This window comes from Phycodurus eques, chromosome 5 (genome assembly GCF_024500275.1).
Source record: "Phycodurus eques isolate BA_2022a chromosome 5, UOR_Pequ_1.1, whole genome shotgun sequence".
NCBI classification, from domain to species: Eukaryota; Metazoa; Chordata; class Actinopteri; order Syngnathiformes; family Syngnathidae; genus Phycodurus; species Phycodurus eques.
The window spans coordinates 3,805,211-3,825,176 of NC_084529.1; the positions used below are offsets into that span (position 1 = coordinate 3,805,211).

Below are 19,966 nucleotides of genomic sequence, written 5' to 3' on the forward strand. Positions count from 1 at the left end.
AGCGCTGCAAATACTTTCCAAATGTGTGATTTATGGTTTATGCACTCGTGATTTCTGAAGTTGGCTTTTTTTTTTTTTTTGCATACATTTGTAAAAAATTCAAAATAACCAGTCCTCAAGCCTGGAGTGTTGTGTGTAGATTGTTTTTTGTGTGTGTAGACTCTTTGCCCCCCACACACATTTCGGAATAAAACTAGAAATCTTTTAAAAGGGAAGTGCTGTGAATACTTTATTGACAGAACTTTAGAATTTGAATTTTGGGGGGGGGGGGTAACAAATGTAAGCCATTCTTGAATAAAATAGGAAGCAAAAATCAAGTGTGATTTGACATTTCTTTTATTTCTTCCATGTGAGGTTACAGCCGGGCAGGAGTGCAGAGGTCAAACACTCGCATATAATCGGAGTGACTAGCATGCTAATGAGAACTAAAGTGACGACGCTAGCGAGGTTGCCATAGTAACAATTCGAGTGAAACTCCACGAGAGAACTCTGGATTGTGTTTATTTGCCTGTCGTCATGTTAGCTGCTAGGCTAGTAGGTGGCGCTACATGCACCCAAATGTTAGAATGCTAACAGGCTAAATGAGATGCTACTACTGCTACACATCATCATCTTCATCGTGAGTCCAGCTCAGGGCAGCAGAAGAGACGAGCTGTCAATCAACAATCAAACACGAGACGACAACTAAAAAGCGCTACATTAGCGACAGCCATGAAAACCTTCAATCTCATTTGCATAATTCGGTGAACGCTCAGGAAGCGGCAAAAAGATGCGGAAAAGACTTTTATGCAAATACGCAGCTAGCATCAGAGTGTAGCGTTTGAGGAGCAATTGTCGTCGCCACAAAGATGCTAAAAAATGAAAGTCGTGTTATTTGGGGGGTTAAAAAAAAAAAAAGCGTAACTTCCACAAAGTCTTTTTTTTATTATTTAAGGGTTAAGTTTCAAAAGTTGTAATAATACAACAACAAAAGATATTGCAGAGAATAAAGTTCGATTTTCTTGGGGAAACAACTTGCAGTCTTTAATGACGCCCGGAAGTGTCGGAGTTTAGCTTTGGAGGAACGATCGTCGTTGTCGTGTAACAGACGCTAACAATTTCAAACATTTGAAAAGTCACAAATAATTAAAAAGATAAATCCTATTTTTGTTTTTAATCCGATAAAAAAAAAAAACACATATTCAGAACAAAATGACTTTCAATCGTTCTTGATGTCCAGCTGGTGTGGGAGTTGAGCTTTTGTGGAACGATCGTCATTGTTGTGTTGGGGGTGTAACATTTGACATTTTTGGATGCGAAAAGTCAGATTAATACAAAATGTGGGTCGCAAATTTACACAAACTTTAAAAAAGGTAATTTGTTGAGGCAAAATATTTTACTTTTGGGGAAAAAGAGAGCCTGAAGTTGTGTTTCGGAAAAATTTATTTCAAAAAATAAAATATCTTGCTCCAATCATGAAAAAAAAGTAAATTAAAAAAAATTATTTAAAGAATAAAGTCGCATTTTCCAGAATAAAGTTGAATTCAGCATGAAGTCATATTTTCCAACCTGAAAGATTTGAAATAAACGTGTTTAAAGCAAACATTACTTTTCAAGGAATAATTTTTGTCAACGTGGAACAGACGCAAATAAATTAAAACATTCGAAGAGTCTCTTTTTTTTCCCAATTTAATGTCTTTTGAATAACGGTTGAACTGCTCGGAAAATGTGTTATATTACAAAACACAGGAAAAAGTGGTACTCCGCCGGGAACAAATCGGACTCGATCAACGATCGTTGCTGTTCTGTAGCAGACGCAAATCAATAAAAACGAGGAGGACTGACAAGACTAAATCTAAAGATCTTTGGAGAGTCCCAACAAAGCCAAATTCGGACCCGACTAAACATAGACAAAACCGACACTAGACTTGATTTAGACGTTAGGAATTCCCACTAGATTCTTAGCCGGACTCAGTAGTCAGAACTAAATTCAGACCCGACTAAACTTGGGAACGAATCGACACTGAGGCTCGACTCGAGTTGGCCTCGGTCACTCTTGACTTTACGCCAGGACTTGGCGTCTTAATCTTAAATTCAACCGTCACACCTAGCTCTACTCCAAATTCAGACCCCACTCAACGCGAGACCAGACTCTACCAGGACTTTCATGACGAGTCTCAAGAGTCAAATGTGACGCTACTCCAAATTCAGACCCGACTAAACACAAGACTGAGATTAGACCGGACTAGGTCTTTTCATTCAGTAGGACTTTGACACAGCAGTAAGACCGAATTCGCGTCTTAATTCCGGGCCGACTCAACTTGGGAGTCAACCACGAGGCCGGACCGCCTTTCCGGTTCTTCCGTTTCCCGTACGAACAGAACCCGATCCGACCCGCCGAGCGTAAGACGACGAATAGGAAACGGCGGCTACTCGAAGGTCCCGAGCGGTCCGAGGAGGCCCGTCTACACGGGGCGGGCGGGAGCCGGCTCGTCAAACATGGCCGCCTCCTCGATGCCTCGGGCAAACAGTTGGATCAGCTGGCAATGCACTCTGGGAAACAACAACAAGCAGTCTTCAGACACACACAAAGGGTTTCTGGCACAAATTCGGCTTTTTTACACAATAACATCACATTTTTGGAGGGATATAATAAAAAAATACGGGAATTAGAAACAAAAGCATTTCAGTAAAAAGTTTGAATCCTAGAATTTTATATATAATACTTTTTTAAATACAAAATTGTATATTTTTTGGGGGGGTGGTGGTTGGAATCTTAAGAGAATAAAATATATATATTTTTAGGTAAAACGTAATTTCTGGATTCATAAAACAATCTAATTTTCTTTTAAGAATAATGTCATTATTTTACAACGTAATCAGATTTTTTTTTTTAGGACAAAAGTCTTAATATTACAAGAATGAGGTGTCCTTCCAATAAAGTATATTTTTGTCAATTTTATGAGAATATAAAAAACAAGCCAATCAAAAAAAAAAGGTTTTTTTTGACAGTTGTATTTGGTTATCTTGCGAGAATGAAGTAAAAGTAAAGTAAGAAGTAAAGTTAAAAAAAATAAAGTAAAAGTTTTTAAAAAATATTCAATATGACAAAGTTTAAATAATTTAGATTTATTTTTTTTAAAGGTTTTCTTTTTAAAAAAGCCAATCTTTTGAGAATAAAGTCAAATACTTTCAAGGTAAAAAAGATTGGGGGGGGGGGGGAGAATACTGTGGGAATTGTTTTAAAAACTAAACAGGAATAGTAACTACCGGTAATACATAATTTGAACTAGAATAAGAATAAAGTTATATCTTTAAAGGGAATTAATATCTCTAAGTAAAAAAATCCATCACCTCCAAAGAATACAGTCAAAATTTTGATGAAAAATAAACATTACATTTTTTTTTTTTTATCAGGAGAACATTTTTACTGAGTCACCACCAATAAGATTTCTTTAAAGAATGACGTTTTTGTGGTAGAGCATTTTGGAGGGGCAAAGATTGTAATGTTAATAGTTAAATGAACATTTGAAGATTTGAATTTTTTTGCAAAAAAACTCTTAGTCTTGTCTCGAAAAAAAAAAAAAAAAATTTTGACAATAATTATTTAGAAGGGAAACATAAAAAATTGCCACCCTTCAAAAATCTTTTTAAAATTTTATGATGGTTACATAAAACAAATTGCTATACAATCTTGATTTTTTAAATGCGAATAAAGTCATTTTGGAATTATTAATACTTGAATTTCAACAGTTTTGAGGTAGAACAAAAAGTAAAAAAATAGTTTGGGGGGCTGGGTAAAAAAACAAACCAAAGTTTTTTTTATATGCATTTTTATTGAAAATAAAATGGGTTAGGTTAATAACTTGGAAGCGGCGGGTCACCTGACGTCGATGGCGGTGTGCGGGAGGATCTCGCCGTCGCAGTTCCAGCTGCTGAAGGCCGGCGCGCACCCGCACGCCGGATGGTCTCGGCAGATCTGACCGAAGATCTGCCGCTTCCCGTCCAGCAAGTCCAGTTCCTGTTCCGAGTCGCTGCGGCAGTGTCGCGGCGTGAAGCGGAAGCGCCGCACGCGGTGCACCTCCACGAAGGACAGGTCGAACTGAGGGCCAGACGGCGACGACGGAAGTGAAGACGGAGGGTTAAGGTTAGCGAGAGATTGCGGGCGGGAGCTCACCTGGTCGTCCTTGCTAGTGTGACGCAGGAGGTGCCTGAGGAAGTTGAAGCGGGAACACTTGCGCACCAGGATGAGGTCGGCGGTGCCGTCGGCCAGGTGGGCGGCGGGCGAAAGGCCTTTGGGGCTGCGGGGGCACGCGCAGCTCATGCTGGCCGCGTTGATGGCCAGGAACTTGCCGCGGATCGTCCGCCAGCCGCCGCCGTTTTCTACATCGGAATCAGACATATTTTGTGCTATTAGAATCTCGGTGCGGCGTTCCTCGAGGCTCCATCCGCGGATCCCCTTCACATATGGATGTACAGCGAGTAGACTGGACGATTCATCCATTTGATCAATTAATCCCAATTTTTGAATCAAAATGATTTGTTGTCTCCCCAAATATATATTTTACTTTTATTATATATATATATATATATATATATATAATAAAAGCACCTTTTCTTTCCTCCAAAATTACATTTGATTTCACTTTAAAAATACAACTTATTTTATTTGTCCTTTTTCAAAATCCATAACCATTACGAAAATATTGCACCCCCCCACAAGTGTTTTCTATGAATTTAACCACGTTTTTTTTTTCTTCAAAAATATCAGATGCCTCTGCAAACCTTTTCCATTGTTGCTTTTTAAAATGGGTTTCAAAACCTGACCTACCACCGTCGTCCTCGCCGTGTTCCGTCTGGTACACGCCGGCTCTCTCCGACAAAAGCATCCTGTTGTCCTGACAAACGGAGCAACTGCAAAGGAAAAGCAAAACGTTTGTGTTCAATTCGCGGCGGTTCCAGCGCAACGCTTTGAAAACCTAACCCGGGAAGCCTAATTTGAAACCCCCACGACTTGTTCGATACCCCAATCTCACATTGGAACACTACTTCGGAGCCGCACCGAAACTCTATGCCTCGTCCGCACGTGTCCTCACCCGGATCGACACCTGGCCGCGTCCCTGGGCGCCCCTGCGACGCCGGCGGCCGGCAGGTAGGACACGGTGCCCTCGTAGTGGTGGTGCGTGAGGAACATCTTGAGTCCTGCCAGGTCGTAGCGGGCGGGGCCCATCCATCGCTTCCTCTCGCTGTCCGTCAGCACGTCGCCGTAGAAACCGTACCCCAGCAGCGACACGGAGTAGCGCAGGAAGGTGTCGTCGTGGTGCACCGAGCACACGTCCATCGGCTGACTGTCGCCTGGCAAGGTCATTACTCAGTTACATACTCAGTTACTTGGTTAGATGAAGGTCACATTTCTGTTTCTGCTGCTGAACAGGTGGTGCCCGACTGACCCACGATGATGTGGAGGGCAGAGGTCACGGGGTCATTGGTGCCCACTGTGGCGAAGCAGATACAATCTGTGGAACCTGAACGATAACAACAAAAGAAAAATAAAGAAATAAAGGAGGAGCACTGAACTATACTAGCCACATCTACCATCCCTAACTAACTAACTAATTAATGGAACTGAGACAAACCAACTTTCTTTCAATAAAATCCCAATTTAAAATGCTTGGTTCATTTGGGTTATCTTTGTCTGATATTTACACGTTTGATGATCCTAAACATTCAAGTGGGGAAACTATGCAAAAGAGGAAAAAATAATAAAATACATTTCAGAAGAGGTCAAATACTTTTTCATGGCACTGTAACTAACTAACGCACCAACTAACTCAGCAAGACAGAACCTTAAGAGTCAAGTAACTGCCGAAGACCAGCAAAATAACGAACCAACTAGCATACTGTCTTGTTGAAAGGTTGGCTGACGAACCAACCAAGCGACAAAATAACTAACTGACTGACCAACTTACAAACCGTCTCTCCTGCTGACTGGTCAGCAGACTAACACGGAAACGGAAGCGTTCGAGCCGGCCGGGACCGGAAACGGAAGCGTTCTGTGCGGTCTCGACGTGTCCATCGAGACGCGCAACTGTTGCGGCGGAGAAGATCCGCTCAATTTTCAAAATAAAACACACTGACACGCGAATTGCAATACAACAGAAATGATATAAATTGGTCATTCTTTCACTGCGGCCCGGTAACAAATGCCTCACGGCCCGGTACCGGTTCGCGGACGACTGCTGTAATGGATGCTAACTAACGGAAACAAAATTCAGCTAAATAACAACACTGGCAACTACTAGCGACGTCGCAACTAACTAAGTAGTGTAGCAAGGTGTGACCTGCAGGTATGATTCCGATGCGTAGCGAGCAGGCGATCAGCGTCTGGTCAGGCATGTCGACGCCCACGCCGCCGTCCTTCTGCGTTCGCCACACCAACCCGTGGACCATCTCGCTGAACATGCCGTCGCCGCCGACGCACACCACGCTGTTGAGGGAGCAACGGTCCACGTTAGCGCTCGCACGCTAGCGCCGACCGTTGCGCCGTCGGCCCAACCGCTAACTCACCCGTCGTACTTCTTTAGCTCCGCCTCATCCCGCAGGTGATCCCGAGCATGGTTGGCGTACTCTGTCACTTTGATAAGACAGACACACAAACACACTGTGTTAATGTGCACATGGCAAAACAGGTTTTAAGGTGCATTTATCATCATGGTAATGTATTTTCACCTAACAGTTGGGAAGGATAAACTGATACGACGGGATATCCGTTGGAAAAGGAAGGAGATATGACTATCGGTAGCAGCCTCCTCAATCGATACAAAATGTGCCATGAATCATTCTATACATCGATTGTAGCATTGTGGACCGGCTACGGCGAGGCTAGGAATCGGCGGCATGAGGCTTTAGAGTTTTCACAGCTCTCGCGCTGCACTCCGTACGTAGCGTACGTTATGTTTACAACGATTGGGGTGGGGCATCATTTGAATTGTAGCAATTCTGATTCCAGTTCCAAACGATTCTCGATTCCAATTCTTTTAGGGTGCTGGGTCCAAAATGTTTGCATGGTTTAAATAAAGGGTTTCCAAATTATGGCCATCCATTTTCTTAGCAGCCCGCAGCGTAGACTAAAGTGAACATTTGACACGGCCCACGTCGTTTGCCTGCGTTGTGCTGCAGTACATACTTTCTACACTGGGTGGCGAAGGAGGAAGAGGAGGTGGAGAAGAAGAATGTTTGTTCTCTCACTTCTTTGTTTTCAATGAATGAATTAATTACACACCATTATCACGTCATCATGGCGCCGAACCTTGTGGTCGCCTCTGTAATGAGCGCTAGAGTTCTGTCTATGTCTTTGTGTTTTTCGTTCGTCTTCGGAGACATTACACAAGGGAGGATTTGATAAACATTAAGGAGTGTACTCCGGACGCAAATGGTTGCTATTAACAGGAGTTTAGGGACAATGACCACCTGCTAATATCAAAAATTTCCAGGTTGATGACTGTCGTTGAGTGTATGACTGGTATACCAATAACGTGTGTGCTGATGCCAGCGAGGGCGAAGAGCGGCGCCACCTTCTGCTGGTAGACGCGCTTGGCCTGACGTTTGCCGCCGTACGGGTTGATGTACACCAGCAGCTTTGAGGGTCTGCTACCTGCAACAACACCACAACATCACACGCAACCCTGTGTGTGTGTGTGTGTGTGTGTGTGTGTGTGTGTTGTGGTACATACTGATGGCTGCCAGCTGCTCTCTGATGGTGCTCACCCAGCGGTGGCACAGCGCTACCTGGGGACAGGCGAAGGTGACGTCAGCGCACCGCCAGCGGTGCTGTCGACACCTCTCCACGTACGACACTGCAACGCAACGCCGCACAACGCTTGTTCAGCCGAGTGTCGATTTTTTATTTTCCATTTTATAGCCAGAAGTGTAGAGCTGCCCTTCATTATTAACCCAACATACCTAACTGTCCAACTAACTAACATACTAACCACCAAACGTTATGGCTAACTAATGAAGTGGATAAACATTTAACATTACTTTTACCTTCAAGAATCTTGACGGGGTGTACAGCGAGACGTTGGGGGGGGGGGGATTTTTTGAGTTCTTTCTTGGATTCTATCGTGTTTATCGCCTTCTTTATCAAATGGCCGACAATCGGAATTTTCTGTCGTATGGTATAAAGAGGGTTCAACAAACAGCAAGGCGTATCGTTTTATTAACAACTCAAGACAATAACAAGCCTCTCGGTCTGCTCGGCAACACTCGAACAAGTTGGGGCAACGTCAGTAACATCCTGTCAAAAGTCAGCCCTTCAAAATAAAAACATGCCAGGATGATAAGTTTCACCGCGCTTTCTTTGGCCCTATGGTGGCTTATTTAGGAGTTCCATTAAAACTATTTTATGCTTGTTTATTTAGTGCCACTGTTAAATAAATGTTCCTCCAGGACCCTTTCTAGATCTGGCTGTCCGACCGAGCTGAGAGACCGGGAAAGAAGGGCCATGGTCAGAGAGGTGAAAACGAACCCTATGGTCACTAAGGCGGAGCTCGGGTGTTCCTTTGCGGAGATAGAAGAACTATTCAGAAGGTCAACCACTGCTAACGCACTCCACCCGCCAATCAGGCCTTTATAGTAGCGTGGCCAGACGGAAGCCACTTCTCACAAAACGGCACATGGCAGCCCGCATGGAGTTTGCCAAAAGGCATCTTGGGGATTCTCAGACCTGCAGAAACAAACTTCTCTGGTCTGATGAAGCCAAAATAGACGTTTCTGGCCTGAATTGCAAGCGCCATATCTACTGTGAAGCATGCTGGCGACAGCATCGAGCCGTGGGGCTGAACTGGGCCGCTAGTCCGCATAGAGGGTCAGATGACCGCTGCCAAATAAAGAGAAATTCTTCAAGAGAACTCGCTCCAGAGCGCTCCGGAACTCAAACTCGGGCGTCGATTCGCCTTCCGACACGACGACGACGCAAAGCTGCACAGCTGTTGATTAATCTTATAAATCGATGAGCTGTCAATTAACCACGGCACCTCCATTAGCATTTAGGGATGTCAGAACACAACTCTTTCCACTTCTGATACGATGCCGATATTGCAAGCCTTGAGTTTTGGGCAAACCGATTTCGGCAACAATCAAACATAATTGACTTATTTTGGAGTAGTTAGAAAAGTGATAATACTCGGAGAACAATCAAACCAGCAACGGTAGGTATGAGAAAACTGACCCATTCATTTTCTACCAATGGGTTGCATAAACTAACTGCTGTGCACGACTTGACCGCTGAAGGGCAATGTGGTGCAAGCAATAAATTGTCATAAATTATAAGTCCTTCTTCGAAGAGTTTGGAGAATACATACACGCCTGTAAGTATTGTTACATTGCCTGTTTGTATGCGTTTATGTACCAATATTTATTATTTTTGAGAGCGATAAGCTTTGTTTGATGCTAGTTTGCATTAGCTCGGCAATGGTGTTATTTCCCCCTTCCCCATTACGGGATGTGTTAGCTTTGGGCGAGCAACAAAGACAATAACTAAGTTATTTCATGGGTGCAATTCCTTTGTTATACGTTGACATTTACAGCGAGCTCCAACTGGAGTGTCAATAAACAAGCAACATTCCCTCTTACTCCTTGCGGCCATGTTGGCGCCTCGGCTAGCACGGGCGCCGCTGAGCAGACGATGATAATAATAATAATAATAATAATAATAATAATAAGAGTGGTAAAAGCAAAGATTGGCGAGACAGACGCCCCCGTTATCATTACCGAACGTCTAACGTGTGCCGAGCGTGGCGGCGTCAAAGATTGCCGATGTCACCTGTGAAAGAACGCCTGCGGTGTTTGTCGTCTCGCTCCCTGATCTTCTTCCAGCTGCCATCGTCTCTGCCGTCCTCCTCCTCTTCGTCCTCCTCACGCACGCTGATGATCTCTGACACACACACGCTGTGACACGCGTCTGGCACACACACACACACACACACACACACACACGCGCGCGCGCGCGCGCGGACAAGCCATGAGTACAAAACCTGTTGTTTCCTGGCGAAATAGCCACCTGACGTCACGAACTTCCTCCGTTTCCCGATTGCGGGAAAAAAAAAATGGACTCAATTAAATAAAATACAAGTTACTTGGGAACCAGCATTCTAACAATAACTATCATTCAAGTTCCAAAGAAGAAAGGCCATTTAAAAATGATTTGTCGGACACTAATATTGTCCTTTATAATGGCAGGAACAAACTGTGTCTCGCGTCGATCGGAGGAATGTCACCTGACGTAAGAGTCCGACGCACGACCCCCGCGGGCAATCGTGAGGCTCGCTGCCCCAAGTTGCTCATTTAATGCGGCTTCAATTACGCTCATATTTCATGCTGATGACATCACTCTGTAACATGTGAGGCGTGCATTATGCATTAACAAGTAATAGCTTTTTTTTTTTTTTTTTTTTGTACTGTGGGGAAGGGATATTGACAGCTACTGAAAGTAACTCAAAAGTTACTTTTGTCCCCAATTTGTTACTTTTGAAAAACATGCAATGGCTACGACACGTTCCCAAATGCAGACATATTCGTATCTCAGAAATAACAGCTTTAATTGTGCGCTCTGCGACTGCAAAATGGCAGCTTCAGCTCCCAGATCGCTCTGGTGTATGGCAACAATATCACATTTGAACGGCAAAGGCGGCGAAAATGCATGTTCGTGACAACAACAACGAGGAGGATTCCTCGCCAACGGTCGCCAGTCGACGCTCGGGTGCAAACAAAGGACGCGGGCGAAGAGTCGAGTCGAGATTCGAACGCCGAACATGCTAACCGCTATCGCGCCATGCCGTCCTCATATCGCCCGTTTGGAAAAACAAACAAACAAACAAACAAACATGACGTTTGGTGTTTCTTTGTCAGTCACGCGGCGTTTGCTTTGAATGGCTTTCACGTCCAATGGTTTTCGAACTGATCCGCTTACGTCATCTAGCCACGTGCTGCTAGCTGACGTAAGCGGATACCGATGAAAAGTTGAAGACGAGCAATGTTGTCTTCACTTCAATGTCTTCTCGGCCTCAATGGCGTTTGGCGTCGACACGACACGAATGTTCTTTATTGGTCGTGTTTTGTGCCACGCAGGCTGTAGTCGCGTGTCCGTTTGGAGGGACAAAAGGCGGTCGGGTTGGGCTCTTACTGGGTCTGAACGGCTGGTACACCGGGCTGGAGCTTCGCCTCTTCCAGGCGAGCAGGGACCGGCACAGGCTCACTTCGTAGCCGACGTTGCGGACGCGCAGCTCGGACGAGAGCAGCAGCCTCAGCGGCCTCTCCATCCGTCCGCCCGGGGTCAAGGCGACTTCTGTCCGGCCACGTTCTCTCCGTGAGCCCCCCCCCCCACCCCCCGAATCGGGCTCGATGGCCGCCGGCTAGCCGATAGGGCTCAGCTTGTTTGTTCCCCAGCCGCTGTTTACCGGAAATGGGAGTGGCTTCATGGGGCGTTTGCGTGCTGGCGAAAAACGCACACATTGTGACGTGAAACATTTGACAGCGTTTCCATTGACATTTGTCAATTTGTTACATTGACGTGAGGTTTCTTTTCCCTGACCTTTTCGCATCATTAGACCTTGGATACAATACATTTAAATAATCGTGTTCGACAGACTCCCAAGAGTATCTTTCGTGACCTACACACTGAATGTGTGTAACGCTTCGATTCAAGCATTTTCCCAGGGCACGTGAAAGCGTCTCCTCACGGGAGGGCAAATTAGAGCCCGCGGGCCACTGAAATACTCCTCTCAAATTAGTTGACCCCGCCCCAAATTGGTTCATTGCAAATATAATTAATCGGAAACACCATTTAAAGCTACAACTTACTGTCTTAAAATTGGTTAAAAAGTGTTCCTCTCTCTCTGAAATATATTTCTATTTGATTTATTTTAAAACAAACAAAACATTTGTAAAATAAAGGTTCCGTTATTATTAATACATTTGTTCTGCAAATGTAAACAAAAATGCAAATGTAAGTTTGTCCACTCCTTGGCATATATGTACAGTCATTCATAACCGTGGGAAACTTTCTTTTTTTTTTTTTGGAAAGTTTTCCGGTTGATTTGCACACTTGGAAATGTTTAAAATGTTCCGAAGAGTTCAGCCATTTTACTGTCATTCTTACTGATCAATTTTCAGGTTATTTGGAGATCCCCGTTTAAATCCCTTAAAAAGCGTTTAAACATTGACGTACATATATTTGTCTTATCCGGAAAGTAAATCATTGCTCGAGACAGCGCTGTTTCCAGACTGCGAGGTGACGTTTAACACATTTTTGTTGAGGCAAACAGAGGTCACGTGATCGGGTTGAGCGGGATTATTTTAATCTCTCATGACAGGTCTTTCCTTCACCGTGATTGGCCCAACTGCAACCTCCTCGTCCCATTTCGCACCTGCAATATTCAAAGTAGAGAGAGAGAAATGTAAAACCAACACCAGCAGACTGTGATATGTTTGCTCAACTGAGGGCCACAGTTTATTTGGTTTATTTCCCTCACTTACCAGTTGGCGTTAGGGGACCCTGGTTTGGTGTCGCTCGGCGCCAACTTCCCGTCCCGCAGTCCGTGTCGCAGCAAGAACACGCTTCGTGGACGCCGCTTGCCTCGGTCCACCTGTCCCAAGATACAGTACAAAGACACGCACGCACGTAACTAAGTTACATTTTTAGCATTCGATCCTTTTGATTACAATTTCAATTTTGGACCCTCTGCGTTACATAATTACCAGCAGAGCTACAAAAACATTTTTAGTGCCTGCGTGGGTTTTCTCCGGGCGCTCCGGTTTCCTCCCACATCCCAAAAACATGCATGAATTGGAGACTCTAAATTGCCCGTAGGTGTGAATGTGAGTGCGAATGGTTGTTTGTTTGTTTGTATGTGCCCTGCGATTGGCTGCCAACCGGTTCAGGGCGTAACCCCGCCTCCTGTCCGACGGTGGCTGGGATAGGCTCCAGCACGCCCGCGACCCTTGTGGGGATAAGCGGCTCAGTGTTAAGTATAGTATCCTTTCCTGCTATAGGTATGTCTTTTTTTTTTTTTTTTTTTTTTTTTTTTTTTTTTTAAAACAGTGAGGTCAGGATTTGGGACCACTACAAATATATACAAACCCTCTGCTACAGTGTGTGAATGAGCAGGAAGGGGTCATTCCATGCTGTATTCATGGAAACTGGGATGTGGGAAATTTGAACCATGTTCTCCATTGATGTTAGATTGAACCACTGAGGATTTCATAACGTCCATGTGGGGTATTTCTGAATTTCCATCAGTCTGGAATGCAGCATGAGGATTAGCATCCAGGGTGGGGGACTAATGGGGGCAAGCGTGACGGGTGGCGTCTCACCCGCCGGCGAAGGAGCAGGCCTTGTCGGCGGAATCCACCATCGCAGTCAAAGCCGTTGCCTTCAGGTGGCAGGTGATGTAGATCTGAAGAAGAAGCACCAGAAAGTTTTCGGGTCCCAAGTTCACGGGGGTCATTGTGAAACCAGAAGCTGCAGTTCAATCGGGAGGTCTACAACGCGAGGGTCTCACCACGCCTCTGTCGTCCTGCTGGAACTTGAAGGCCTCCACCTGAAACCGCAATCGGTCATCCTGTGAGCGAGGCAGGAAGCGAGAGCTGGAGCCCGTCACCTGACTGTCAAACAGGCACCTGAACGCACCACAAGAAGGCCGTCAAGTGGGCAATGGTGGGAAGTAACCGAGTACAAATACTTGGGGACTGTATTTGTAAATGTCATTTGATTTGGTATAACTAGTTTTTGTACCTTCAATAGTGAAGTCGGAATGGTTGGTTAAATTGAAATACACAAAAAGTGACTCCAGTCCGTCCGCTAAAGAACAATAGCAAAAGGTGGAGGCGTGTGTGCATTTTAACAAGCGGAAGGGTCACCCCCCTCTCCTTGGGACCACCACCACCAGCAGACGCACCCGTTGTTTCCCAAGAAGGAGTACCGGGGGACCGTGTCGATGTTCCTGACCACGGTGGCCACGCAGTCGTCCACCGTCACCCTGAGGGGCGTGTGGTGGAACTGCTTGACCGAAACCTCAAACTTCATCATGTCGCCCAGCAGGAACTGAGAAGACGGCCGGGCGAACTGCCAGTCGTCTTGACAGAGGACAAGCGTGAGCATCACCTTAAACAATTTCAGGCAGAATGTAAAAAGGTACCCACCGGTCATCACTTTGAAGGAGAAGTAAAGGCTTTCCTCAGAAGCTTTGGAGTCGCTAAACGGGGTCCAGGTGGGATTCAGGAAGCCGCTGCTCACATCGTGCTTCCTACAAACGCAAGGCAAAGTTTTAAGTGGACACTGACACTTGACTTATGAGTGCGGCTAAAACTCACAGCAGTGGTACATTGACTTATGTGCCCAAACTTACGAGTCTCTTGAGTTACTTCTCATCGCTTGGTGGTTTTTTCTACAACCCCAATTCCAATGAAGTTGGGATGTTGTATTAAACATGAATAAAAACAATACACTGATTATTCAAATCATGTTCAACCTATATGTAATTGAATACACTACAGAGACAAGTTATTTCATGTCCAAACTGATCAACTTGATTGTTTTTAGCAAATAATCATGAACTTAGAATTTTATGGCTGCAACACGTTCCCAAAAAAGCTGGGACAGGTGATAAAAAAGACTGAAAAAGTTGAGGAATGCTCCTCAAACACCTGTTTGGAACATCCCACAGGTGAACAGGCTCATTGGGAACTGGTGGGTGCCATGATTGGCTAGAAAAGGAGCTTCCCTGAATTGTTCAGTCATTCACAAGCAAAGATGGGGCGAGGTTCACCTCTTTGTGAACAAGTGCGTGAGAAAATAGTCCAACAGTTTCAGGACAATGTTCCTCAACGTACGATTGCAAGGAATTTAGGGATTTCATCATCTATGGTCCTTAATATCGTCAGAAAGTTCAGAAAATCTGGAGAAGTCACTGCATGAAAGCGGCAAGGCCGAAAACCAACATGGAATGCCCGTGACCTTCGATCCCTCAGGCGGCACTGCATCAAAAACCGACATCAATATGTAAAGGATATCACCACATGGGCTCAGGAACACTTCAGAAAACCAATGTCAGTAAATACCGTTCGGCGCTACAGCTGTAAGTGCAACTTGAAACTCTACTATGCAAAGCAAAAGCCATTTTTGGAAACACCGCCGGCTTCTCTCGGCCCGAGCTCATGAAAGATGGACTGATGAAAAGTGCTCTGTAGTCCGACGAGTCTGCATTTCAAATTGTTTTGGGAAATTGTGGACGTCGTGTCGTCCGGGGCAAAGAGGAAAAGAACCATCCGGACCGTTATGGACGCAAAGTTCAAAAGCCAGCATCTGTGATGGTATGGGATTGTGTTAGTGCCAATGGCATGGGTAACTTATACATCTGTGAAGGCACCATTCATGCTGAAAGGTACACACAGGTTTTAGAGAAACATATGCTGCCATCCAAGCAACATCGTTTTCGTGGACGCCCCTGTTTATTTCAGCAAGACAGTGCCAAACCACATTCTGCACGTGTTACAACAGCGTGGCTTCGTGGTAATAGATTGCGGGTACTAGACTAGCCTGGCTGCCGTCCAGACCTGTCTCCCATTGAAAATGTGTGGCGCATTATGAAGCGTAAAACACGACAACGGAGACCCCGGACTGTTGAACGGCTGAAGCTGTACATCGAGCAAGAATGGGAAAGAATTCCACCGACAAAGCGTCAACAATTAGTGTCCTCATTTCCCAAAGGTTTATTGGATGTTGTTAAAAGAAAAGGTGATGTAACACAGTGGTAAACATGACCCCGTCCCAGCTTTTTGGGAACGCGTTGCAGCCATAAAATTCAAAGTGCATGATTATTTGCTAAAAACAATAACGTTTATCAGTTTGAACATTTAATATCTTCTTTGTAGTGTATTCAATTAAATATAGGTTGAACATGATATGCAAATCATTGTATTCTGTTTTTAATTATGTTTAACACCACGTCCCAACTCAATTGGAATTGGGGTTGTATTTTTATTTTTTTTACCTTGTGTTACAAGCGAGCTTCAGATGCCACCCCTCAAGTGAAGATTGATTTGATAAATGACAAAATTGAGGTCACGGAATGACTTAAAGGTACCACCGTACAGTTCTTCAGTTTAATAGAGTCTCACCTCTGGTATTGACACTGGATGCTGACCGTGAAGTCTCTGGTTCGGACGATGGGCGTGTCTCCCAGAGGAGACGGAGTGTACTGCAGCGTGAAGACATAGACGAAGGTGTCCTCAGACATCTGAAACAGTTTACAGATCAGCTCACACCATCAATCCATTGTTTTCGTCAGATCTTGATCACACGGGCCCAGAACTTCCTTAGCATTCCCAGGCCAGCTGTGGGACATGGTCCCGAGAGCAAGTCCTAGGTCTACCCTGAGGCCCTCCCTGGGGTTGGACATGCTTGGAGGACCTCTGCAGGGAGTAGCCAGAGGGGCATTTGCAAAATATGCCCAAACCACCTTTTGGATCTTTATGCGCAAGAGCTACTCTGAGACGGTCCCAGACAGCTGAGCTCTTCATCCCAGACACCTTACGAATGAAAAGATCATTACCTAAAGGTTTCTGAATGTAGGTGATGGTAGGAATGTCTACTGACTGGTCGATCAAGGTAAAGCTTCAAATCATACATCATTCAATCATTTTCCTGAACTCATCCAGGTCAGGACTGTAGCATCTAGACTTACCTGTGCATTCTCAGGCCAGCTTTGAGACTGTCCTTCCAGCGAGTCCTAAGGGTTAGCCCCGAGGCCAATAAATGTCCCGTTTTAATTACAATTGGTATTTTAACCGTCCTTTTCATCGTGCTGTTCACATTTTGATGTCGTGAGACCAAGACGACACCAAACAATCGATCAACCATATTTCAAAACAGAATGCTCTTGGAGGGAAGTGGCCATTGAGCTTACAGTGTCACCAACAGGCTGCAACAGAGACACCGAGACTGGAAGAGTACCAGAACGTTATAAAAGTGGACGTCCTTTGGAAATGTATTTTTCGATTCATGGATCTAACACCTGCTGTGAGTTTTGCCGTTCAGCTCGTTGTTAGAGAACAGCAGGTTTTGTTTCAGTAAGTACTGAAACATTGAACAGTTGAACATGTGCATTCAGTATACAGACTGTCAAATCAAGTTCACCTGTAAGGTTATACCACATTTCAGATTCTTTCTGATATTTTTCCCCAAAGCCCAATACTGTATCACAAACCTTTTGGTAGTAGTAGTGCATCTCAAATACCTCCAAGGCTACTACCTGAGGGGGTACTCCAGGTATGTCTACCTGGAGGAGGCTTTGGGGAGAACTGGGACATGCTGGAGGGACCAGTAAGACATGTTAAAGGGACTGCAGTATGTCTGACAGTAGCTCCTTCACATGTAAAGGAGCTAGTGGAGGTGGCTCGGGAATCTGTTTCTGCAAAGCACCTGAGTGAAGGCTACCTCGGTATATGTCAAAACGTATATGTCGAACTTTTGATCCAGGAGGAAACTCACCAGCAGCTGGCTGCCGCACCCATGCAGCTCCGAATCAAAGATCAGGACCTGGTCTGGAGTGTCTTCCCCGGTGGCGGGACACCCTCCCAGCGTGACATCCGCAGCCTTGACAAGTTGACCGATCCCAAGGAGGTCTCGCTTGGCCTCCACCCGGATTGAGTTTTCCCTGCAGACGACCCGAACGCTGTCGGGCACTTCCGGAGTCTTCGGCTCAAACTGCGGAGGGAAGCGGGGCTCCTCCTTCACAGGGGGATCTGGAGATCTCCAGGACAATGGTTCACGGAAGGACTGCTTCTCGTGGTTCAATGGAGGAACGGGTAGACGAGCTGGACCTGCATAAATGGATTGATAGACAACCGTTAGTCAAGTTAAAGCGTGCGGTCTCCAATGAAGATGGATGATGTGACACAGGTGCTTGCTTTGACAGGCTTCTTCTACAGCGGCGGCGGCATGTGACTTCGGCGAACGTCGATGGCCACGGGTGGCAAAGTGCCGTCTTTGTACCGTTTGAATCGATAACACAATAAATTAGCAACATTTTAGCCTACTAAACTAGCAATCGAACATTATTTTGAGTTGCTGTTGTGTTGACGTGGGTGTGCAACAAACAGTATATGCTAGCAATAGAAGGTACAGTACTGACTTGTTTGGAAACTCAAGCAAGATGTTTGGTTTTTTTTCCCCCCAAATTTCCTGGAAAGTTGTCATTTTGGAGGGAGGGGGATTCTGTCCGACAGCGACGATGTACAAGTTAATACTGTCACTTTAGAGTTGGGGGAGGGGTCAATTGAGCCACTTTGCTTTTTTTTTTCAGGATTACTCCAGGAAAGTCATTTTTTTGGGCTTTAATTGTGTTCTTTGAAAGTAAAGTATTGTCCAATCAGAAGGAGCAACTGGGCCCCGAGCTGTTTTTTTGGGGGGGGGGGAGGACGCACGCAGGCACGCACACACACACACAGCAAACATTTTAATAAATTCTAGGACAAATAAAGATAAACGAGTGCAACAACAAATCTTACAGGACTGTCGATAACATAACCGCTTTTAGCGTGGTTGAGCCCACCGTTTGCGTCCCGATCAGCCGGGATCCTCCGAAGCGATCGCGTCTTTCAATGTCGCTAAAAGCGGCGGAAGAGGTTCATCAAAGACCACGTGATGGCTACAAAACCAGGAAACTGTAAAAAGCTTTTCCGTGTCCGCTTGTAAATGTTTAATTTAACGTACAAAATGTCATGAAATATTAACATTTGTTCAATTTATTAACGAGGACGTTGGAAATGTTCACCTGCTGCCTGTTGGACCTTCGGCCTCCACTTCAAGTCCTGAGCAGAGGCTATTAATGCTAATGCTAAGGCTACACAGAAAAGTGCTTTGTTCGTCGTCATGGTGATGTTGTTCCGCTCGAGCGTGTATTCCTTTTTGGAACAGACAGAGCCGAGCAGCAAGCGAGCGAACTCAAATGATTTCGTTAGTCGACTCCTCCGACCGACTTTTCCAGCTGCGCCTCGTTCACCTGAGGAACTCGACAGGTACGTGAAAGCAGGTGGATGCTGCATTCACGTCAACCCGGACTCGGGAAACGTGCGCTGGAAGGTTAGAAAAGTTCGGTTTTCAGTCATGTTGTTTGTGTACTTTGCCACATGACATATGGGCTTCTATGATTTAGGACGGTGGGCCCTGAATGCAACACCTTCGTAGGACAAATTGACAGATACAGATAGTTGTTTTGAAAGGAAATCTGTGATTCTGTACTGTCCTTGAATGCAACACCTAGCATCGGCCCGGCACTGGCACATCCAATAGGATTTTTCACATCTTAAAAGATATATATATCTATATATAGATATATATATATAGATATATATATTTTATTATTTTTTTAATCAGTGACACCACACAAACAGTAAGGAAAAAAGAAGTCAGGCATTTGACAGTTTTGGTTGTACTGTGTGTGTGCTGCGTTCCAATTTATTCATCTTCCGTTCCACTTCTCACGCGGGTCACGGAATTTTCCGTCTTTTCCTCGTCAAGGTGCTTCTTGGTTGGCTACGTTCCGTTCCACGTCACAATTCTCCACATCATGACTCGGGAGACGTCGGTTTTGGTTGTAAATATTGCACACGTTTAATATTTAAGATTGTCGGCCCTGACCCGAAAATAACACGCCACAGAATTAATGATGATCTAACAGGATAATCTCGTGAAATGTTTGGTGTCCTCGGTCGGGAAGGGGTAAAATCGGGACAGAAATAGCCCGATTGTCTTTATGAAACAGACAGCTTGTAGCTGGCAGTACTGTTAAATATTATGTAAGATGACATCATCATTTTTTTATTTAGTAACTTCTGTTGATGCGCATAAATGTTGTGGGACTGACCTATACAACTTTACACACACGCGCACGCACACACACATTTAAAGGTCAAGCGTGCATGCAGT

At 45.0% G+C, this 19,966-nt stretch overlaps 2 protein-coding genes across 2 annotated transcripts; both read right to left on the reverse strand.

Annotated features, from left to right (window-relative positions):
* Nucleotides 1–60: 60 nt before the first annotated feature.
* Nucleotides 61–11,393, reverse strand: LOC133402826 (ceramide kinase-like). The gene is made up of 12 exons (XM_061676999.1): nt 11,162–11,393; nt 9,803–9,940; nt 7,713–7,835; nt 7,508–7,633; nt 6,547–6,613; nt 6,321–6,466; nt 5,430–5,504; nt 5,076–5,334; nt 4,811–4,893; nt 4,157–4,362; nt 3,864–4,081; nt 61–2,532 (listed from the first exon to the last, which is right to left on the reverse strand). Exons 1-12 carry the CDS (start codon nt 11,295–11,297, stop codon nt 2,445–2,447), a joined length of 1,665 nt encoding a protein of 554 aa, XP_061532983.1. The 5' UTR covers nt 11,298–11,393; the 3' UTR covers nt 61–2,444.
* A 929-nt stretch (nt 11,394–12,322) lies between these two features.
* On the reverse strand, nt 12,323–18,912 carry LOC133402691 (zona pellucida sperm-binding protein 3-like). Its single transcript, XM_061676694.1, has 9 exons — nt 18,813–18,912; nt 17,528–17,859; nt 16,156–16,274; nt 14,179–14,282; nt 13,935–14,112; nt 13,539–13,656; nt 13,351–13,433; nt 12,514–12,623; nt 12,323–12,404 (listed from the first exon to the last, which is right to left on the reverse strand). Exons 1-9 carry the CDS (start codon nt 18,910–18,912, stop codon nt 12,334–12,336), a joined length of 1,215 nt encoding a protein of 404 aa, XP_061532678.1. The 3' UTR covers nt 12,323–12,333.
* Nucleotides 18,913–19,966: the final 1,054 nt, after the last annotated feature.

What these genes read in the sequence shown, in the direction of transcription:
- LOC133402691 (XM_061676694.1), bottom strand. Translation starts at nt 18,912, where the DNA reads ATGACGACGAACAAAGCACTTTTCTGTGTAGCCTTAGCATTAGCATTA. An exon ending in ATCCAGTGTCAATACCAGAG is followed by an intron (nt 14,283 to 16,155) that starts GTGAGACTCTAT and finishes TTGCGTTTGTAG; the next exon opens with GAAGCACGATGTGAGCAGCG. An exon ending in AGCAGGACGACAGAGGCGTG is followed by an intron (nt 13,434 to 13,538) that starts GTGAGACCCTCG and finishes CTTCTTCTTCAG; the next exon opens with ATCTACATCACCTGCCACCT.
- LOC133402826 (XM_061676999.1), bottom strand. Translation starts at nt 11,297, where the DNA reads ATGGAGAGGCCGCTGAGGCTGCTGCTCTCGTCCGAGCTGCGCGTCCGC. An exon ending in CCGCAGGCGTTCTTTCACAG is followed by an intron (nt 7,836 to 9,802) that starts GTGACATCGGCA and finishes GTTGCGTTGCAG; the next exon opens with TGTCGTACGTGGAGAGGTGT. An exon ending in AGAGCAGCTGGCAGCCATCA is followed by an intron (nt 7,634 to 7,712) that starts GTATGTACCACA and finishes GTGTTGTTGCAG; the next exon opens with GTAGCAGACCCTCAAAGCTG.